The sequence below is a fragment of the Rhea americana genome, unplaced genomic scaffold, assembly GCF_003343005.1.
Source record: "Rhea americana isolate MKP2758 unplaced genomic scaffold, rheAme1 scaffold_38, whole genome shotgun sequence".
Lineage (NCBI taxonomy): Eukaryota > Metazoa > Chordata > Aves > Rheiformes > Rheidae > Rhea > Rhea americana.
This window is the reverse complement of record NW_028186512.1, coordinates 1071783-1094493: the sequence shown is the minus strand read 5'-3', so window position 1 is coordinate 1094493 and position 22711 is coordinate 1071783. Positions and strand designations below refer to the sequence as shown.

At 36.9% G+C, this 22711-nt stretch overlaps 1 protein-coding gene across 1 annotated transcript in view; it reads right to left on the bottom strand.

The window, feature by feature from the left end:
- Positions 1–17256, bottom strand: part of IQCM (IQ motif containing M) — a 126858-nt gene extending 109602 nt beyond the window's left edge. The window contains exons 1-5 of the mRNA XM_085313145.1: positions 17233–17256; positions 16537–16654; positions 12354–12554; positions 6822–6912; positions 2787–2857 (exon numbers count right to left, since the gene is read on the bottom strand). Of these exons, the coding sequence (XP_085169271.1) occupies positions 2787–2857; positions 6822–6912; positions 12354–12554; positions 16537–16654; positions 17233–17256 (505 nt within the window). The remainder of the gene's footprint in view (positions 1–2786; positions 2858–6821; positions 6913–12353; positions 12555–16536; positions 16655–17232) is intronic.
- Between the last annotated feature and the right edge of the window lie 5455 nt (positions 17257–22711).

Genomic DNA, 22711 nt, shown 5'->3' with positions numbered 1-22711 from the left:
CAAAGTGGATCAACAGATATCAGGCATTCATGCATATTTTTATGTATGTCTAATGATTAACACACAAACACTGACATGAATGCACAAGAATTTATATTTGCTTACAGTCTTAAAGTTCTTGTCTCGATTTTTTTTAACTGAATGAATTATTTAGCTTTCTTAACAGTTCATCAGCCTGTTCTTCAACAGGAATAACAAAATTTTCATTTCCAGAAGATAATGGGAAACGGTCTTTGTAAGACATCTGGACTAAAGTAACTTATTAAAAACATTTTAGAATTAATCTTGACATTTTTCATCAAATAATTTCTGTTTTTTTAATGAAGACTTAGGTATTCAGCTAGTTTGACAGTTGCTTGAATACATATTGGCAATAATCACTGAATAAATTATTAGAAAACATATTTTTCTTGGATATTACTAGCCATTTCCATCACTACTTGTTAGTTACTATTTCTGAATGATAAATTCCACTGAGTTTAAGGAAAGAATCACTTTTAGCTTAAAAAGTTGACAGATAACCTGTAATTTGTGTTCTTTAGTTAAAAAAGGACTAAAAATCACTTAACGTACTAAAGAGCAGAATTCTGAAAATCTTTAATTTGAAACCAACATTTCTGCAGATATTGTGGGTATGTTATTATAATRGTCTCTTAGCAAAGTTGTAACAAACTACATCGCATAGCATGCTTTGATTCCACTTTCACAACTAGTAGAATAAATGTACAGGATATCTAACACCAATAAAATAATCACCTATTTTGCTTTAAGTTATGCTGTTAAATTATTTTCCTCACTCTTTTCATTCACTACCCCAACACTGTAAGCTAACCTGCCATCACTGGAATAGGGAAATTGGTGATTTGTACACACCCAAGACTCGCCCATATATATCAGTTCACAGAACTACACCCTATGTTTCTGATCAATAGATCCAAATAGGACAATATCACAAAGTAATAACAACTGTGTACCACATATTCTTAAGATTGGCTATTTATCTTTAAAAATGACAGTTACAAATTGTTACAAAATTGTTCCACACTATTCTGTTCCACTAAATAGCATCACAGCTCTCTCAGTAATACCACAGAAGTTTCTACTTCATGAGATACACATCAGGATAAGCACAGCATGAATGGTGGGAGCAGATATCCAACCCTGTTGGTCAGCAGATCATGGCCGGTGAAGAAGTAAAAGTAATCCTGTACTGAATATGCTGTAAAAGATTGCTTCCTCTCTCCTGTAATGAAGCAAGCACCAAAGCACAAATGGTAATTGAAAGCTCCCTCCCTGCCTGATCTGCTCTGGGGGTGGACAGCTACAGGCTGCAGCTGAGTCAGTTTAGGGCAAGTTGTTATGCTGCAATTTAATCCCAAAGAACAATCAAATATATGTTTTCAGAGTCTTTCTTTGCCATTTTTAACAATATTTGCAAAAACACTGTGGATATACGCCAAAATTTCCTGCTAATCAAGACAGCAGTATTGTATTAATACTAGCCTAAATCCATTCTTTCTTGTTTGCTAGTATAAGAAATTTATATTGTGCAATGTGTAAAAGCCTTAAATTATCTGCATCAGAAGGAAGAACAGATGTTAACTCATTCTCAAAACCTGATTGTTTTAGCATCCATTGTCTTTTATAGCCTTACATTTCATTACACCAAGACTGTACAGTGCAGAGAAAAAAAGAGAAGAGCAGACAGACCATTTGCTGTTAGGAATAGCCAGCCTAGGGACCTTTAACTGCAGTAGATTAAGAAATAGTTTAGTGACTATCATGATTCAGAGCCCAGTTAAGTCTGTGAGAGTCCTAAGAGACATTTACAGCAAACACATTTTTGTTATTGTTTCTGTTTATCAAGGAAAATTCAGGTCAGAGAAGTGTCTTACTTTCAGAGGACTCAGATCTTTTATCTATTTCTCAGTGCCCTTTGACTGAAAGAGATGGGATCAAATAAATTCCTGAGGTTACAAAAGTATTAAGTATTCAATTTTGCATCAGAAGCTTTTACTCTTTCCACTTGCATTATTTTTATTGAGTTTCCACAGAGGAATAAGAATTCAGGCTGTCAGCTGGGCCTTCAACTACAGCAGCTTAGGCCACGAAGGGTGAGCACAAGCTAAGATCAGGATTCAAGCAGTAAATGGCAAGACCCAGCTGAGGGTCAGGAAATCCATCCAGCCAGATGTGGGTGTCAAACAAAGAAGGCTGGAATTAAGGCTGGATTAAGCAGGTTGATTGGAAGCAGGAAGCAGCTGGGATAACAGGCAGGACAAAGTAATACAGATGCAAGAGTCAGGAGTGAGAAACAAAGCTACAGCAGCTAGAAATAAGATCACAGACCAGGTCTTGACAGCAGTCCTGTCAATCAGCCAGGTTCCTAGTACATGCTCAGGTGTACAAAGAAATGTGTGTAACAGCTCACAGAAAAACACAGTAAGTGACTTTTTGCTTTGGGTTTGAATGCTAGATGATAAAGGTTTCAAGTAAGCCTGTTTGTTGGGGGGGAGGRAGGGGTCAAGAGATAAATACAGAACATCATCCCTGAGATATGTGAATATACTGAAAAACCTAACATTTACAAGAAAAATTAAAATCTATGTTTTAAATCAATGTATTAAAAAATTTGAAGTTTTGTGGAAAATTTTAAAAAATCAAACTGAGGAATTTTTTAAAAATACCTCAGGCTCTTAAAAAACCCTTGATAACTTTTTAAATATTCTGTACAGATCATTCATACTAGACCTTCTCTATGAATAAGAACAGGATTTATTCTTTACCTTTGTATGTGGTCTTAAACCCAAGAACACCGTATCGTCTAGAAGAAGCACTGGGTAAATCGAAGGATCTGCTTAAAAAATATAAAAACAAAATAAATTTTGATGTACTCTCTATGTCTACAAGATTACATCATAAGTTTAACTCTCATCCTGTGTAAAATATCACTTTAAAATATTTGTTTAACACTTCAAATGAAAGTCTAAATGAATCTTTTGAATAACCACTAGATTTGGGCTTGGAGACTTGCTAATTGGAGAGTCTGCAATTTTTAAATTAGTTGTTCTGTTTAGACAGGCCTAGAAGTCATTACACTCCAAAAACTGCTGTGCAATAACATGAAATAAATTGATGGCTTCATCTAGTTCTTCATGGGCAGACTTCTGTCATTTCAACTGTGATTAGCTGCCACTTATGTTGGCGCTCTGAGTACAGAAGTCAGTGAATGAAAGTATGAAAATATTATCTATGGCGGTCTTGGAAAACGTAACTTGTCCATATTGGTAGGAAAGTATGGGCAAGTGGCATTGCCTACAGATACGCTATAGTTGTTAAGCAAATAATAAGTGGCAGTGAGACAAGGAGAATGAGTTCTGTGAAGCCTTATTTTCTTTCGAATGTGTGGGAGCAGGTTGATCCTGGCCTTTGCCTCTCCATAGTGATAACAGTCTGCTCATCTGCTCATGGGCTGTTCTGTGGAATAATCCCTGCAGTTCCAGATGTTTTATTTATTTTGCCATTAAAACAACATGGTATGTGGCTGTCATGCTGCATAATTTCAGAAATAAAAGGTACATTCTATTGGCAAAATCAATTAATGAAGAACACTCACTGTAAAGGAGCTCTAACCACATATTTGCTGAATTCTAGCTTGGTCATGGAGATTGTGCTTTTAAGCTCCATAAAAAATATAGATATATTAGCATAAATGTGTTTTATCTAAAAGGTTTCAGTCTAGCTGCTAAACTATGATTAGTTTTGCATAACGCTGGATGTAGAAAACTTACTCATCTGGGGGAACAAGTTTATTTCCACGGCCTGTTTCTAGAACTAGTGAAATAAGTAAGAGCCTCAAAGCCTCCACTGAACAGTTCAGATTCACCTCTGGCTTGCAAACAAGCTGATACAGTCAGCAATGTCCCAAGGTACTTTTAAAACTACAGCAGTATTTTTCTACACCTGCTGTGCAACCATGGATACAAGGATCCTAATATTAGTGAAAGATCAATAGCAAATTGAAGGAAAGGGAATCACTATCACAATTCATGTACACAATCTAGTTTCACATTTAAGTATGCTATCATGTAAAGAATGTATTTGTCTTTGATTTATTTAACAGACAAATCCATATTTGTAATATCAAGAGCTCTCGTGTATAGCAGGTTACTTCTAGAGACTTACAAGATTTCAGTAGCGTTAAAGGTATTCAGTCTTCTGCTAACCCAAATATCTTGTGACATCTTCCAAAAACGCTATTATAATCCAGAAGTATAGTACCCAGGCCTGCTTTCTCACTGAGGTATTTGTTACATTTTCCCAAAATAAAATCCATGTTATAAATTTGTTTTAAATCTCTGAAGTCCTTTTATAATGCTCTCAGGGCATGATTAGGAGGCTGATCTTAAATAGTTTGTGAATTCCAAATGAGAGAGAGAGGTTACATGAGCTATCAGGCTGAAATGGGGTTAAACTGGAAGCAAGACAAAATAAAATTAGAAGTACAGCTGTATTTCCTTTAATTTTGAGTTTGGGATTTGTGCTCATGTATTACTGATGATGCTGGGCCAGTGCCTATTCTATTTTGAGATAGTTCTCTATCCTTTGATAAATAGGTATATACACTTGCAGTGGATGTTTGCATGCCCTTAAAATAGCAAGGTGATGCATTCATGTCACCATGTTCACTTATAAAACAGATTAGAAGGTGCATACAGACACACACTAGGATTTCCAGTAAAGTGACGTTCTGTTTGCAAAATGTTGGTACAACATGTAGGTAAATTCAAAGAAGTCCAAAATTAGAAAAAATAATGTATTTGGTCATAATCATCTCCTCCCTGCCCCCTTTTCCACTTGATAGTTCTCTTTTTTTATTGGTTCCTCCCTAATTTCCTCCTTCATTATGATTCTACTTCTCTCTTCTATCTAGATGCACACAAGAAGTGGGGGAAGGAGAAGGGAGACTAAGCAGCAGAAAGCCTGCAAAATCATCAGATAAACATTTTAGTGAATATATGAAGGTTTGTTCTTTTCCAACGTATTCATTCAGTTTAGGAAGATGGAAGAAGGAGCAAATAAGAAATCTTTCATAAATTGTAATTTTGTTTTCCTTTGAGGATATGTGGAAAGAAATAGCCAAAGCTCACTGATACTTCTAAAATGTTTTCTGAGCAGCTCTTCCATTGTGCTCATTCCAAGGCAACTATAATTACTCTTCTGAACAGATAAAACTGTAAGTCTGTAAGATTACACACGTAGGTCTCTATATTCTTCCACCAATATTTCAATCTCAAATTGAAATTTGAAAATGTTTCACTAAGAATGTTCCTTAAAGTGCTAGAATTCAGATRATAAAAGGAACTCACTGTCAACATTTTTGAGGCTTTAATATGAGAAAGCTGTTTGAAATGATAATAAGGATGTTTGAGAAATCTTTAAAATTATCAGAAGCGTAAAGTAACTTCTGGGAAGATTCAGCTCACAAAGTATCTGCCAAGACTGCATATAAATATCCATAATGGTTTAGAGCGTGCTCCATTACTTATGTTGGTGGGTGGGCAGGCATGTATTCATACATACATTCCCATCACCGCATATGGGCTGCAACCGTGAGTAAATAGTTACCAACTCAGTTAAGAGACACACAGCCTAGGTCTACACAGTTTCATGAGAGGTGGTACAGCCACAAGGGAGAAAGGTGCTATGAAATGCTATGCTGATTGAACAGAAAGAAGGGAAAAGCTGATCTCTGTTTTATCTGGTTCATATCTTCACCTGCTGTGAATCAGCACCAATTTGTTGAAGTCAAGGCAGCTCTGTGATTTTTATCAGCTGAAGATCCTTGGTGTTTTCTTTCTCTTATTTAAAACTACAGGGTGAAGAGGAGAATGATTTTGAATATTAAGAGCTAGATTCTCCACACGAGTTCATCTTTGTTTGGATACAATGCATGTAGGGGAGAAACAGAGGTAGCAGAGGCAGCTGGGTGCAGCTCTCTGATCCTGTACCATCGGGTTTCAGCAAAAGCCAGCATTGCTCACAAAATAGCTCTAATTCACACTATCAGCATCCACTGATTTATCTAACTCTGCTCTCTCACTAACATCAAAACAAGGGAACTCCTCTTCAGTACGTTTCTCCTCAATAGCACTCTCCCAACAAGCTCCTGAGCAGTACCCACTAGGGAAGAGCTAGCTTGCATAGACAGAACTCTCTGGTTAATCCTTCTGACCAAGAAACACCTTTAAAGTCACTCAGTTATGAACCTGACATTCTAAAGAAAGTTTGTAGATATGGTGGATATTTGTGTAATCAATGTTTTTTAAAAGTTGGTACTCTGAAATTAATACAATGCTTCTTTTTTCTTTTTTCTACATCTCAGTAGCGTTTTAGTGTAGGTATAGGGCCTGATCCTGGATTATAGGCTAAAATCAATGAGAAAAATTCAAGAGTTTAAAGTAACAGTTTCATACACAAACAGAGTAAGGTTCAGGCCKACTTTAACAACTGAAGTCTTCTAGGTGTATCACTGGAAAGATAGCTTATCCTGTATTTTTCAGTGAGATTTTGGGAATAATCCACATATTCAAGAGGTACTATTAACTCTACAAGCAATCGAACAGAACATTTATTGCTAGATTTCACAGAACTTGATGACTTTGATTGGAAAGATTGTATTTCTCAAAGAAATTACAGTAAGGAATTTACAAGAAGTATAACAATGCAAAAATGTAACCTATAAAAAGGCATGGTCAACTTCTTATTTGTCTCTGAGAGGTAAAATAATTAACAGTCCAGCCAATTATTTCAAGTCTTACCTGAGAGATGAAAAGTTCTCATTTTTCTCATTCTCCAAAGCTCTACTCACTGAGTCAATCTTGGACAACAACTCAGTTACACTTATTCTCTCTAGAAACAGGCAAGCGATGTAAGAGAGATTTAAAATATATTTAGTTGCATATGCACAAACACAGTCAGCCCAAGGGGGACACCAAGTCATTATGCTTTTCTACAAGAAAGAGTACAAGAAACTTCTCAGGGAAACGACAAACATATGCACAGACTGCAAACATTTTCTCCCAATGTCATTCTGCAATTAATTTTGAACTCTAAATCATTATGCAAGCAGACCACACACCCCTACATAACTCTGTTTTACATTCACAAGCATATAGAAAACCAAACCACTTTTAAGCATAAAAAATGCTTTAGAAAAGATCTCATTAGGAATGTACACACGCAGCAATTGTTTAGAAGATCCAAAGAGAGCAAAAACACTCAGTAGACTTCAAATACGGGTACACAATAAGAACTGCTTCTTTTCCCCTAACTTGTCGTCTTCTTCCAGAAGCTTTCCTTACAAAGTAAGAATACTCCCTCTGTACTTACTTCCCCAAATTAACACAGTCTATTTTTTATGTTGTGCTGTTTATATTTTATATTTTGTTCACTTACAAACAGGTAAGTTTGGAAGCTTTCTTTTTATTTTAGTACCTGTATAATCATACCATAGTGCAGGGGAAGAAGCGAAGGGGAAAGCAGAACTGAAGATGCTCGTTCCTCCAAGCCCTACTCACTTCAGTTCAGCACACTGACAAAGCGATCCTTATTTCTCTCTCTCTCACACACACACACACACATTTCAGAAAGAAACAAAGCACAGGGAAGAAAACAAATGAAAGCCCCTTAATTTCAGTAAAATAAAGTGGAATATAAGAAGTGTTTAAGCTCTAATTCAATAGTAAAATATACAGGGGGGTTCAGGCTTTCAGTCAACTATGACTAATCTTGTGAACTTCTCTTACTTCACTGCAGCAAATGTACCATGGCAGACCCGCCACAGAGGATGTTACCTGCATCTACTAACAGTGGCTCACTCCCTGGCAAAACACCCATAAAAACCCTGGCAAAACATCCATCCAAAGTGAATTCAAATTTGAAAAAGAAAAAAAAAAATTACCACCAAACCATGCAGCTCCAGCAGGTGTAGTGCCAAACCTGGAGTATCAACACTGATATGCACAAGCTCAGAAATATAAAGTTCCCCATGAAGGAACATCATTATGACACATCATTTGCTTTCAGAAATCACTCCTCTATTTTTTAAGATAGGGACACGTTGATTTAACATAGGGATCACGTATTTTTCATGATCTGTGTCATGGGCAAGTTTACATGCTCCATCAGGGGAGTCTTAATCCCCCTTATGAGGTAAACTGAATAACTTTGGCCTTCTCTTTATTTTGTGGTATCTTCCATTCTGTGTTCAATAAGTTTATGCATTTTTGCAAACTCCATTTTAAACAGACTGACCCTAAATTCTTTTTCCTCTGAGTTGCACAACTCTCAGTCTCTCGCTTCTCGTGATTATTAACATTTCATTAGCTCCCCAATCAACATGGAAAATTTGAATTTCAAATGTAGAAGCCAAGCAGAGAAATTCTCTCTTTGACATAAAACTTTCAAAATTTCTTTATGTATCATCAGGCACACACAAAGGCTTCACAGGACATCTTTAAACTTCCCCAGCACATGGTACTACTGTTTTGTGGCATGTTCCATGAGAAGACTTAATACTAACGTAAATAACATGGCTTTTCTTGCTGATATTGTCTTTGCTCTTTGCATGCCATTTTGCAACATCTCTCTCATATTCTGCCACTTTCATTTCATACTTCACAGTTTAATTGGCACTTTGAGCTTTGAAGGATAGCTCATTTTATTGCTATATTTAGACGCCACAAAACTTTGAATACACTACACTGAGAAGTACAGTCAGACACAATTATCCTGCTAACATTCCATAAATCGATCTAGTAAACTGCTCTTTGCCTAGAGTACCAAAAGCAGCACTGCTGCCAGACCGCAGATTCATGAAATTTTGTTCAAACATCAGCCATTCTGATGCTAATGCACAAGATACAATATCACATGGTGATAGAAGTTCCTTCATAATTATGCGTAATTTTCCTTTAAGATATTTCTCTCATATAGCCTCTACATAAATACACATTTGTGTAAACATAAGGAAGAATGATTGTGTTCTTCCCTTGCTACAGATTCCTTTTCAGCTTTCTTTCCTCAATCATCTCCTAAAGGTCACTAGTCACACTTTAGGTCACTACTATGCCCTGAAAGTACTCTGTCCTTTTCTGGGTATCTACCCTGAAGCCAGCCTTTCTTCACCACTTCTGTATACTTCCTGTATCCTATCTTTTCTCCTGTATCTCCCTCTGTATCCTTTCTTCCCTCAGCCACTTGTCGTGGTTCATGGTAGGCTGCAAGTGGGTCTGCAAGAATATCCAGAGACATTTAAAGCCAGAGGCATTATTGTCTCTAAATGAAAGAAGAAAATGAAAAGAAGGGTTTGGTCATGTCATGGAGAAAGAAACCAAAACCCAAAAAACCTCATCAGCTACTTCTGAATGATGCAAGATCTAAACAAACCTATACAACAAGAACAAACCTGTTTTGATAAAAGGGGTCTGTTTTAGCAACAGCAACAGTATTGCTGCTGTTATGCTCAATTAAATATTCAATAATAATTCTCTTGCTTTTTATAATGCACAAGGATCTTATTTGCTACAAAGTAGAACTATTTAACTGCTAGAAACACTGGCCAAGACTAACTCTAAGGCAGAGTATGAAGTCACAAACATGCACAGATGTTACTATTTGAAAACATTAAAGAGGTACTGAACTTTCTGAGCAAATTCCAAGTTGCGTTGATTTCAGCAGTAATGAGTCATAAAGGAAGAAGATACTACTGAAATTACATGCCTGGGACACTTTTCTTCGCCACTTACATTTAGAAAAAAACAACAGTGTGTTTAGAAAAACTTCATGGGGAGCAGAGYATTCTGAAAGGTTGTAGTTACCAAGGACTAAAATGAATAAATATGCTTGCCTGTACTTATGCAGTGAAATAAATACAATGCTAATGTATTACGCATTTCTGATGATATCATGGAAGGACAAGGAGATCTAATTTCACTATTATCTAAAAACGGTTAGTGCTGAAGTATATAGGAAGTTAGGAGACTGATTATTTTAGGGAAGAGTTTGTTTTATGGAATTTGGGCAGTTCTATTAACATAGCGTAGGAAGTGGGACTGCTTACATGTTCTGAGTCAGTCCTGAGATCTCTGCCCTGAATAATAACTGCACCGAAGTCCACTGAAACATTCACTAAGGTGAGTGAGATCTTATTTGTTAAAAAGAGGTCCCTATATCTTTGCTAAGTTCACTTTAGCAGCTCAAGTCTACTCTAATATGTGGGAACAGCCGTTTTATGCTGAGCATCCTGGGAAGTTTACTACAGAGTGCTAGTGTAGTAAAACTCACACTATCCTTCTTTGTAGTTATTTCATTCTTGTGTTCCTCACAAAAAGGCCTCAAAATCATGAAAACATTAGAAGAGAGTTAGCCCAATAACTTTTTACACTTACGCAAGTACAATTCAAGGTGTCACAAATCTTTTTTTAGAGGTGAAAGTGAAATCTCAGAAAGGTGGCTGGCTCATTATCTATTGGAGAATCAGAATTTTAAGTGAGAAACAGAACAGCTAATATTGTCCATTTTGCACTTTTACCAGCACAAGAATAAAGACATACAGAAAAAAAAGGATAATTTTAGCTATAGCTGTGTTCATAACTCAAGAAATAGGAGAGCAAAACCGGAACAAAATGTAAGTCCATGAAACTACAAACTTCAGATTAATTTTTTCTTTTTCTTTATTTGTTTAAGATTCTCCTTGTAGATATAATTTTGCACTAGACATTTTCTCTCTGCAGAAACACTCTTATTTTCTCTCTTGTCTGGAGAGACCTAATGAACCACATATATTCCAATAAGACAGCAGGTATCAGTCAGCATCTCCTTGCCAGGCTCCAACTTCAGTTAATGAGGTGAGTCAGTGCAAGAACTATGTCCTTTTTCTACAAGGTGTTCACATGCATATTAACTTATATATCACAGTATCAGTGTCCTCTACTTATTCCAATCAGCTGCGCTTTAACTCCTCAGATACCTGCATAGGTATTTATGTAGAGGCTCTCTGATTCGGAGTATTTGAAATGAGGTGCCATCAAGCAAAGTTAGATACACTCTTTCACGATGAAAAAGAAAGTAAATAACAAATCTGCATATAAAAATGGATCTTTGGAGCTTGAGAATTGCTGAGTAGACTTTTTCAATATTCCTGTCAAAGTATAAAGGGGATAATTTTTTCCCTTAGATCCTGCCAAATGTCATAGTACTGTAGGACTTGGGCTGACTGTACAGAATACAGAAAAAAAGTCTGATAAAAGGTTAAAAATGACAGGAAACTGGATGGGGTTTATATCTTGCAGTATTTAGTGGTTTCATTCCTTTTATTTCTAGACAAAGGCAAAGGAGTAAAGCTTAAAGGTATCTTTACCAAAATGCAAACAACAGTTTTATTGGTGCTAAATAGCTCCAAACTTCACTTCACAGAAAAGGGAATATCACACTTATAATGCTTTTGTTCTACCTCAGGTAGAACCAGTGGCAGCTGTTAAACTTATTAGCAGGCCAGGTTTGAAAGTACTGGCAATATTTCTACAGAAGTCTAATATTATAGGGGTGTTCTTTAGAAAATTGCAGCAGAATATACAAAATTCGGACATTCATGTTTAAAAGGGTACTCAATCCCACTCCTCAAAGTAAAATGCAGAGATGCATGCAAAACATGCCCTCATCTGAAATAGAATGTTTAGGATCTCCAGTGGAAAAAAAAAATCTCTGATTTTGAAACAATATCATCACAGAATTAAATAAAGTATGCCCAAACCACAACCATTCACATGAAATCTCACCAATGTCACAGGACATTCACATGATTCCCATGTCATTTTGCCTTATTTTCTTGCACATGAGAGTTACTCAAAGAGTCATTGTGGAAAAACAGATAAAGGTCATTTTCAACACAGAAAACTTTTGGCTGAAAAGATACTCTTTTGATGGAAAGCAGACCTTTGACAAATTTATTTTGCATCTAGGTTATTTGCTTTCTGCAGAAAAAGTGACTTTTGTGAGAAACATAGAAAATACAAAAATAATCCAAGATTGTATTCAAGATTTTTTTCATTGTGTAGCTTTGACAATGTCCACTATTCATAAACTAAGCTATTCTATGCTTATTGACATTGAGAAGATTATAATACAGCTCCATCAGCTGCAAAAATCTATCAGTTTACCTTCAAAAGTACCAGTGTGAAGCCACAACAGTGTGTGGCCCAAGTGACAGAAAAGGCAGCAACGGGCAAATCAGCAAAGTGCTGATTTTTGTCCTATTTTAAAAACTATACATGATAAGAAACACTTCTCACCTTCTTTCTCCACAGTGTACTGTAGAGATGGGTAGATGTARTAAGTCTTACAACTTTTGACAGCCTTCTCAGGAGATGTAGAGATGAACTTTTCAGGAAATGGTCTTCCAGGTAGCTTGTACAATCTTTCTTCTAACCAAGAGACCTGTGGAAAAATTCTTTTTGAGCTTGCCATTCCAAAAGGTTTGGTATCATTAAGAGCTGTGTTTTTTTTATTGTTGTTGTTTTTTGGGGTTTGTTTTTGAAATAGAAAGGGCACTTATAGAAGTCTGAGCTGAGCTCCACTTGGAACAAGGTACAGAAAAGTGCTGGGAAGATACAGATCCAATGTGTTTCTGTTGATAAGCTTTAAATTATTTCTTTTGCACTGAGTTTTCTCCAGATCTCTGATATAAAATAACAATGAAATAAACACATTTTTTTCTGAAGTGCCAAAAAATCCAACAATATTCCCCTTATGAAATTAAGCTTTATCATCTCACTTATTGTTCTTCATTTCCATTTAAGAGAAAATGTTGAGTTTGTTGAATGCAAATCACTAGTTTGATCTTAAATAAAAAGTGGAAGATGAATAAATTGAGATGTAGTTTTCAGATCTTCAAAGCTCTTCTGACTCTGAAATTTTTACATATAGGTTAAGTGCCATAATATGAAAATCTTTGGCAATAATTCCTCCATCCTTTATCTAGAACTTTGTGATTAGTCTTTCACACCTATTTAACAGCTGGTCACTTACCATTTGCCTATTTTATGCAAATAGTCTCCCATTTAAATAACAGTCATTTCCACTTGTTATCATCAGAGTAATTCAATTTCCTAAGGACRGCCTAATAATACAGCTGCCTCATTATGCCATGGATGAATGTAGTCAAATACTTGTTATTGTATTTTAAATATGTTACTGCTATTTAGCATTCTGTCACATCCACAGTATGGCAGGTAGCTCACAGAAATAAAGATGAGGGATCTAGAGATGATTATTTTAGGTCCCTGTTCTAACAAGGATCACTGCATTAGTGCATTTTGTAATACTCACATTGAAACAATTATTAGTGCTTTAGCAGGAAAAGTTACTGGCAGATGGAGACACAAACAGTTTAACCAAATAATTTTAACAGCTACAACCTCCTGTTTAATTCCCACTTTTGCCACAGCTTGACCCAAACTGGCTACCATAATCTGCATGTTCAATTTAGAATTCTTTATGTCTGGGATCAAATGCATCCATTGGATTGCTTTAAGTGACATTCACTTGCACACATATCTACAGGTAGTTCAGCAGAAGGGAATTAAAGTAGTAATTACACAGTATTTTATGAAGTCCCTCTTCCATCTAAATTCTGACCCTAGCTTCRGTTTTGCCACAGATTGCAATGCTGCCATGGTAAATCAGGGGTGTATACACTGGGCTTAAAATACCCTAGCACTAGGTGACTATCCTAAGGTCTTTCACAAAGCGTGCACCATCAGAAATGTAGAAAGGGACTGCAGATGAAATCAGTCTCCCATGGAATAGACAGTACAGACTAGACTTGAGACGGGCAACAGTTGAACAGAAAAAAAGCAGAAGGGAGAGAGGTTTCGTAAAACAGCTTCAGAAAGAAACGCACCGTGTGCCTCATACTGCCCAGTCAGACAAGCAAATTCTGTAGTTTGATTCTAGTTTGATAGATCTGTATAGGAAAGTGCACACAGCACTTTCATTTAGCTTACAGAAGAAGTTTGTCAGGAGTGAGTCAGTGTCTCAGAACTTCTAGCTTTAATTAAGGGCACAAACAAATCTCTGTTATGAATGACACCGAAGTTCTCCCTTTTTTCTCTCTCCTTAAAACAAAATGTGCTTGGTAAAAAATACATGCCCAACATCCCTTCAGTCTCAAATTCTCTCTACTTTATGCTCTGTATGGCCTCTTGAAATAGCCCCGCAGTGACTCCTTGGTCACTGGCTTGGGGTGGGAACCAAGCAGATAATGTGCACGCTCCCACTACAGCCAGGGCACTTCATCAATAAGTGCCCCCAAGCTCAACCCTGAGGGAGGACATCACTCGCAGGCCTGTATCCCACCACAGACCTGTGGATCCTAGCTTAGACTCTGAGCCATGAACAGGCTTGCTTCTCCAGCCTCAAGAGTGCCCCATCCCTGTGGCCCTGCCTGTAGTGGTGGCTCCAGGTTGGCACCGACCGCCCCCTCCCCAGAGCCGCCTTGTTCTCCTTGTTGGGGGTGGCAGATTGGGTCCTGCTGGTGATACAGAACCAGGCTCCCAGCCCCAGCCTCACTTAGGGAGCCTCCAGTCCTTGCAGAGGAAAAGCAATGACAGAAGTGTTTGTGGTGTGTGCTTCTCAAAGCTGCTATGAGCAAGTTCACTCCATCTTTCCACTGCACAAATGCAGTAGGTTACATACTGCCTCACAAAGTGTGCACAAACTATGCCTACACTTCCCCTCTCCATCCAGGCATACTTTAACAGTTGTTTAATAGTCATGGATAAGGGAAGGGAAAGCAAGTGARGGAGATCAACATTTGAAAGCTCTACAACAATCTCTATTGCCTGAGACTTCCTCAAGATGTTTATCCATAATTTGGATTTGTTACAGTTCCTAGGACCTTGGGGCTTCCTCCTCCTCTAACCCTACGTTCAAGATGTTCTAAAGGAGCCTTTTTATTCTCCTGTTGACTTTGTCCTTTTGAAACCTTTCGGGTACCACATCTCCTCCTTTATCCCCTCCGCAGTTCCCAGATAAGAGTTATTTTATAATGGTTACAATCAGCATTGTCTTCTGTTTGGTAACTTTCAGGTGCTGGATGATATTCATATTTGAAGAGCTTCTGGGCTTACTGATGCCTATTTAGATTCTAAATTGGGGAGTTAGATGAGCTTTAAAATATTTTAATAAGGATCACTATAATAATGCACTGTTCAGAGAAAACAGCTAACAGGTATCTGGCTATTATGTGCTAAACGCAGCATGTAATAATATTTTAAATACATCAYAATGATGATGGGTTTTGTTTTTCAAAAGTTAAAAAAATCCTTTTTAAAAATTATTATTTGCATCCTGGGCTAGCCATTTTCCAAACCTCTACAGACATGCAATCTAAAACTCAATTCACTTAAAATCTAAGAAAAGTGGTATTAAATGAAAGGGAAAAGGAAGACTAAGAAAAGTGGCATTAAATGAAAGAGAAAAGGAAGATAATACACCTAACTTCAACTGCCTCTTCCCTGGATGTTATGAACTAATTACTTTCATGAGACATTAAATTTGACAGAAGGTTTTAGAAGAGATGTGGAAAAGGGGGCATAGTTTCCTATATAGCGCGTTTCAAGGAGGATCATTACTATGTACTGTAAAAGCCCTTCTCCAATTTTTTAAGTAGTAAAAGACACAAAGCTGAAAGATACTTTATATTGCTGTGACAAACAAGGTGCTTCTCTAAATTTATAAATATTATATATTACCTGGTCATTAGGAAGTTTACCATATGAATGTGATTTCAGTTACCTGACAGCTTTACAGAAAACAAGAATAGGCCAGAGAAAACCTTTTAGCAAACATTTGAGTTTTATGAAACACTTCCTTATCTACTGGTTGCAAAAATCTTTTCTCTAGTCTCTGGCTAATCTACAAACTTCTGCTTATCAAGAAGGATAAATGCATTTAGCAAACTGAAAAGACTAAAATCATCAGAAATTACTTGTTTGGGGAAATGTTTGAGGTTACTTCCTGTATCTCCTGAGTTGTCTGAAGAAATAAGACCCTCTCTCCTAGTCCATAAGTATAAGAAGCAATGGTGAAGAGAACATTACTGTAACATGTGTGTTCTACCTAACCTGTGCATTGTAAATCTTTTTCTCTACAAACTTTATCCTTGCAACTAACATTAGACACCTCTGATGTGAGAATGGGGACTATATTAGCCATCAGTCAAAGGCAATAGTTTTTGAAAAGAAACAGAAAACTGTAAATGTAAAATGCAATCAGGTCTTCTCTAACAGTGATTCCAACTTTCGGGGTGACTGCTGCCCAGGACCTAAGCTAAGAATTGGAAAATCATGCTACTGCATCCAGCATAGAAAGTAGAGGCCCATGAGAGACCTAAGAATATTTACTCAGGCTGCTAAATCCAATTTACACAGGTGCTGGCCTTCCTCAACTCAGACCACGTTCTCAAATTCCTACAGCACTGCTCAGCTAGCCGAGTTCCTGCTGTGAACTGGCTCAATGAGAAAAACCATATCAAAACTAGTTCTACATCATCATCATCATCATCATCACAGTTTTGAGCTGGTTTAAATCCCTGTATGAGATCACCACAAGAATTTGTATGAACGCTGATGTTCATAGAAAACATGTGGCTCTGGGCAGTGGGAGGGAAGAAGGACTACAATTGTTAGGACTTAGATCAGCTTACACTGTTTCAGAGGAGATCCATACAGACAGACCCGCTAGGAGACAGAGGTGTCACAGGCCCCATATCAARACATCTGACACCATTTGCTCACATCAGCTTTCATTCTTCATGGCCTGGCAGGGACATCAGGAAATAGTAACCTTCTGTGAGCTTAGGATGAACTGCTATTTTAACATTTAAATAATAGTTTGGAGTTTATATCCTATAAATAAATTAAAAAAAAGTGGAATGCAGCTTTCTTATCTTCCCTTGAGCACTCTGGCTGCAAGATTTAGCATTTTTCATGAAAGAATAAAATTGGTTAATACACTGTACTTACATACTGTAAAGCATTCAACTAATTTCTGTATTTTGAACTACCATATCCTTGCTGATATCTTGGGGTGAGGGGTTGATGTTTATTCTTAAAACATATAATTACTCAATTAGGTATAACTGTTACAAATATATTAAACATTTCTTACCAGCTTCAAATTAGGAATGTCCATCTAGTATATCAAATATGGTCTAGCCATAATCTAAACCTCAAATCCTCAGTATCTTTTTCAATGATCTGGAAGAAAATACTAAGTTATTGCTGGTAAAACTTGCAGAACATGCRAAAACTGGTGGAGTGGCAAGTACCAAGGTAAATGTTCTATAGAATGATCTGACTCAAATGGTTAGGTGGCTTCGTTTGAACAAGATAAATTTTAATTAAGCCAAATGCAGAGTCATAAATCTAGGCACAGGGAAAGCAGGTCACATTTACAGGATGTGGACCCGGAAAAAAAGTTGTTCTGTAACCGCAACTGAGTAACAAATTATGTGATCTCATAGAGCAATGCTGTTGCTAAATGCATTAATGTGATCCTTGGATAAATAAGGAAATATTGAAAACAGCTAGATGCTTTGTGTTATTTCTGTACACAAAACTGCTGTCACCACTGCTGGAACACTACATCTGATCTGGCATTTGCATTTTTGAAAACATTAAAGAACTGGAAGGGATTTGGAAGTGAATTAAAGGATCATTTGATACCTGAAAAAAATCTGCCTTAAGACCAGAAGACGAGACAGTATATGAAGATATTGAATGGGGTTTAGAGGACTGGAGCTTGCTATTTTGGGAGACGTTTGGGTTGTTTTTCTTTTTAAACAAATGTAGCATTGGAGATAAAGAAGAATCCAGAAAAAGCTGAAAGAACAAGGATTCCTTTAGACCCTCCTCACTAAATACACATAATACCTGTAAAAACTGAATTACTTGCTTCCTTGTAAACCAAGAGTTACTGTGTTGCTCCCAATAAGCAAAGGTTTAAACAGTAAACCTGTATGTCAACTATCAACCTTCTATTTTACCACTTACTGTGAGAGAGAAAATGTTCTGTAATAACATAGGAAGGTTTGTGCAACAAATGACAGTCTGCATGTGCCTACATGGCAAGAAGACTTCAAATAGAAATAATTTTAATCATTTATAGAGAGGAATAACAAAATCCAATGCTTAGAATTAAAGTAAAATGCACTTGTTTCACAGTGAAGGTAGCTGTTGCAAGATAAAACTCATCTTGAGATGTCGTAGGTTGGACATCTATCCAAATGATTTACTTCAAAAGTTAAGGAGTCATGCAAAAATTACGGAGAGAGATTTCCTCAGCTGTGTTATGCAGGAAGCTAGCCTAGATGATTTTAACAGGTCCTTCCAGCTCTGAATTCATTGAAATTATGAAGAATAGAGGAATTCTTGAATCACACTGCAACAGAAAAGATAAACTGCACCCCTGAGAGAAAGCAGTGTCAGATGACAGACTGTRCACAACACTTTTTGGTTATCCTGAAAACACAGTTCATATAGTGAACAGGGGGAAAAAGTCTCAAAGGGATAAAAGAGAAAGAGAGGCATTAGAAATTAAAAGAAATATCCATACGTTTTCACGTTTCTTCAAACTGCACCTCGTAATTCCAAGGACACTCACAATTTAGCAAGGATATAGTATTTCATTTTCAAACTACTGTATACACCTTGACTAATCACCTAGGAATGCTTCTAATCCGTTAGGCTTTCAGCATCACCCTCATTTTTAAAGGTTTAAATACTCTTTTTTATAAGCTTGAAGACAAAAGTCTTCAACTGTTCTCTGTGCTAAGTTTCCAAATAGTATTCTTGTATTTAAAAAAAATTCTGTGATAAAGAGAACAACATGTAGTATTAAGTGGTAGCAATGAATATGAGATTATGCTGCATTTATTTTGTAAAATACGTATTATTTATTAAAGTAAATAATAATGATAATAATGTTGACAGTAACAACAATCATTTCTGCAGAATAAAATAAAATATATGGAGAAGAAACCTGTAATTATGTAAAACATAAAATGTAATATTTTCATCACAGCAGGTCCCATGACAAATGGCCCATAGGAGCCAAAGTGGAGGGAATCAAAGGAGGTGAGATAAAATTTGTCAGGGTATTTAGATGCACAATACAAGCTTTTTCTTCCTGAATATGAACTACTGTAGTGTTTGAAAATAAGACCATTCCTTTTCCTGAATTTAAAGCTTCATGGCTCTTTTTCTCAAAAATCATCTTAGAATTATAGCACAGGTGAAAACAATTTCTCAAAACGTGGAGAGGAATGCAGAAAGAAAGTTCATCTTCAACCTATCACATTGTGGCAATTCCAGCCAAAACTAATACTACATTATGTGACCATAAATTCTGAAGGGCCTTTACTTCTCTTTTCTCAAAGATGTCCAGAAACACAACTTATTCCCTTATYCTCTTATCTGAACAAAAAAGTAATCCTATTTTCTTAAGACATCAATTTTTACCTCTTTCATGATGATTTTTAAGGTTGCAGTTTTCGTTTTGTTCTGTCAAACAGGCTTCTGTATTCTCATTGCAGCTGACCTTGGAATACACCATAGGAAGCAGAAAAGTTTGATACCATTACTGCAGGRTAACTCGTTATTGAAACAATGACTAGCAGGAGACTCAGTTAGAAACTTCTGAATTCTAATAATTGAAAATACTTCTTCTTCATCAAAATGATCATGGAGTTCCTTATCTGACTTTTGAAAATGACAATCTTGAAGCAGGTGTGTTCAGTCAGAGCAGATGAGATGAGCAGGGCCTTATATTTCTGGGGCATCTCTCAGAAATTAATCTGATTCTTTATAAATCCACCACACATTTTTTACCTCTAAATGAAAGCAAAAATAGGCTTTTGGGAGGAGGGGAAGGATCTGTCTCACATCCTTCTTCCTTCTCCCTCCACTTCTGTTCAAAGAAAAAAGTTTTTATTCACAAGAAAAAAAAAAAAAACTTACCTTCACAGGGACAATTAACAAAAAGATTGAATGGGAAAAACAAAGACTTTCTGTACGTAGTTATCTGTAAAGGGTATTCTCTATCCACAACAGACAGGAGRAAAAAAACCTGCTAAATTTGCAGCAAAGGAGATCTGGGTTAAAGATTAGGAAAAACACTTTAAAAGTAYTGAACTAGACTGTTATGGGAACCTTCTGAGCTCCATTGCTGGAAGTCTGACAAGTATATCCAAGGATGGTATAACTACAGTTGACCCTACTTGTGGATGAACAGATAGATTTTTAACTACCAGTCTAATTAATCTGTGGATGAYGGATTTGAGAAAAACAAGGTTCATCTTGTATATGACTTATCTGGAACATACAGGAAAAATGATTAAAAAAGTACTTAGCTTAAGGTAAATGAATGTAATTGCTTTGSAGAGTAATAGTATGCTGTTTAACGGAACAGTACAATATTTTCTTTCTTTTTAATGATGATACTTGTGTTTGCATTTTAGTGGCTTACGAACACATGTACAGGGTTTTCTGGTTTTGGAATTATTTTGTAGATCACCTTGTGAGGCTTTTTGGACTACCACAGGTGATGATATTGGAGGCTGAATAATCCTGCACCAAAAGACCTCCTGATGGTCTTTGCAGCAGCATTTTCCTACAGCTTTATTAAAAAATAAATAAAAAAGGCTGCTTGGGAACCATATGAGCTGACACTTCTGGGAGGCAAACAACTCACTCACTGTTACCGTTCTTTGTTAAGATTGTTAGTTATATGGTATGAATGAAGAGTTTGTCTTAATACAGGTACTCTTTCTGGAGTCCCTATCCCAGCACTGGCACTTCTTTAGGTGGGTCCTCAATGCTCACTGTGGAGGAAGAAAAATGTCTGTACAAATATCTGTATCTATATGAGTAAGTGAAAAACAATCTAGGACCAAGCACCAGCTTCAAGCCTAAGGGATACTGGAGAAATCTCTTGGAGAAAGCTATTTRAATAGTACAATCTTCAGCCAGCAGGAGTCCAGTGCTCGAGCTCATGGTCTATCCCTCTATTACTTGACAGTAGATATAAGCATGGGCTCAGGAGAGACCAGAGTCACATGTCCAGAGTGTGGAAAAGGTCAATCCATGCCATTTGACCTCATTTATTTGGTAGCACAGATATAGAGATGCAAAGAAATATACCYGATCATGATTCCCCCACAGGTCGAAGCTGAGGGGACTAACTGGATGAAAACATTTTCTATAAGAACACCAGTAGAATAGGTGGGTCACGCACCCTGCAAATTGAACCTCTCTTCCTTCTGAAGTTCCTTGGCAGATTTGCTCAGGTAAKTCACTAACAAATGCCCTGGAATTTGACTGACCCTATGAAAAGATGATCAGGATCAGAGGGAGGGGTTGTTTTCCCTAACTGTCTGTAGGGCAGGCAAGCTTGTTTCTTGAGTTTTATGACTAACACGGTCTATTTTGTTTTCCACATCTATACAGCGGTGCTATGGACAACAACCCAACCGCTGGAGCTGTTGCAAAACATTCTATAGATGGTATAATTCTAACAGTACTTCTGAACATTATGCACAGCCCTCCTGACTTCTCTGTGTTCCGCACTGTTTTTCTCCATATACATAAAATAAGCCTATTACAGTTTATGAAAGGTTTTGGTAATCTGGTATATTTACATGTATAATATTTTTTCAATAAACATTTTCTCTTGGTTGCTCTTTTAAGAGACTTGTGGTCAGCTCTTTTTTATTGGGAGGCAGAGAGGAGAAAGCTGCAGAAAAATAGAACAATGACATCATGGTAAGGCTACCCTCTGCAAAGTTGCTGATCAATCCCAAAATGGTACTAGCTCCAGCAGCCATTTGGGAAATAAAAGTATAAGGTTGACTCATAACTGCAAATGTTAAAGGTTCAGAAAAAATGGCAACTGTAGGGTCAGCTGCAAATATCTGAATCTGCTGGAGCATGTGTGAAAATACTGCATGTCMAAAAACATTGCTGGTGTACATTAAATACTGCACAAGTCAGCAGGATCAAGTGGCTCCTTTCCAAAAATAGAAATTAACAGGTAAGAGAAGTTTCTCTTTGATTGCCAAAGACCTGTCTGCCTGTCCTCATTTATGGGATATGACTAACAATGAGCAACGAAGAAATACATATCGAAAGAGAGCTGTAACTTCTAAAGAGGTAACTGAAATTCTCTCCTTTTGCATGCAGCATTGGTAACATAGATACTGAGACAACAATAAGCACTGAATTGTGAGCTGAAGGAATATGCCATAGGATGCTATCTATTCTCTGCTCTGCGATGATTTATTTTCAGGGAAGCTCTAGGGCTTTGAAATCCCGTGGTACTTTTTTCCTTGAGTATATCTAGGGATTTAGGAGCCTGTTTGTCCGTTCCGTTATCTCAATAGCGGAATGAACGTACTTTGCTTTTCTGTTTAGTTTTCAGGTGCTGAGGCAGAATTATCCACAAAAAATGCTATAATTTGTGCCCAACTCTCCTTAGTGCGAACATCTGTTCAAAACAAGCAACATGCTGTAAACAACAGCATATTTTGAAGGTTTTTCATCAGTCTAAAGATACATATATCTGTGGAAAGGATTATATAAGACAATAAGCA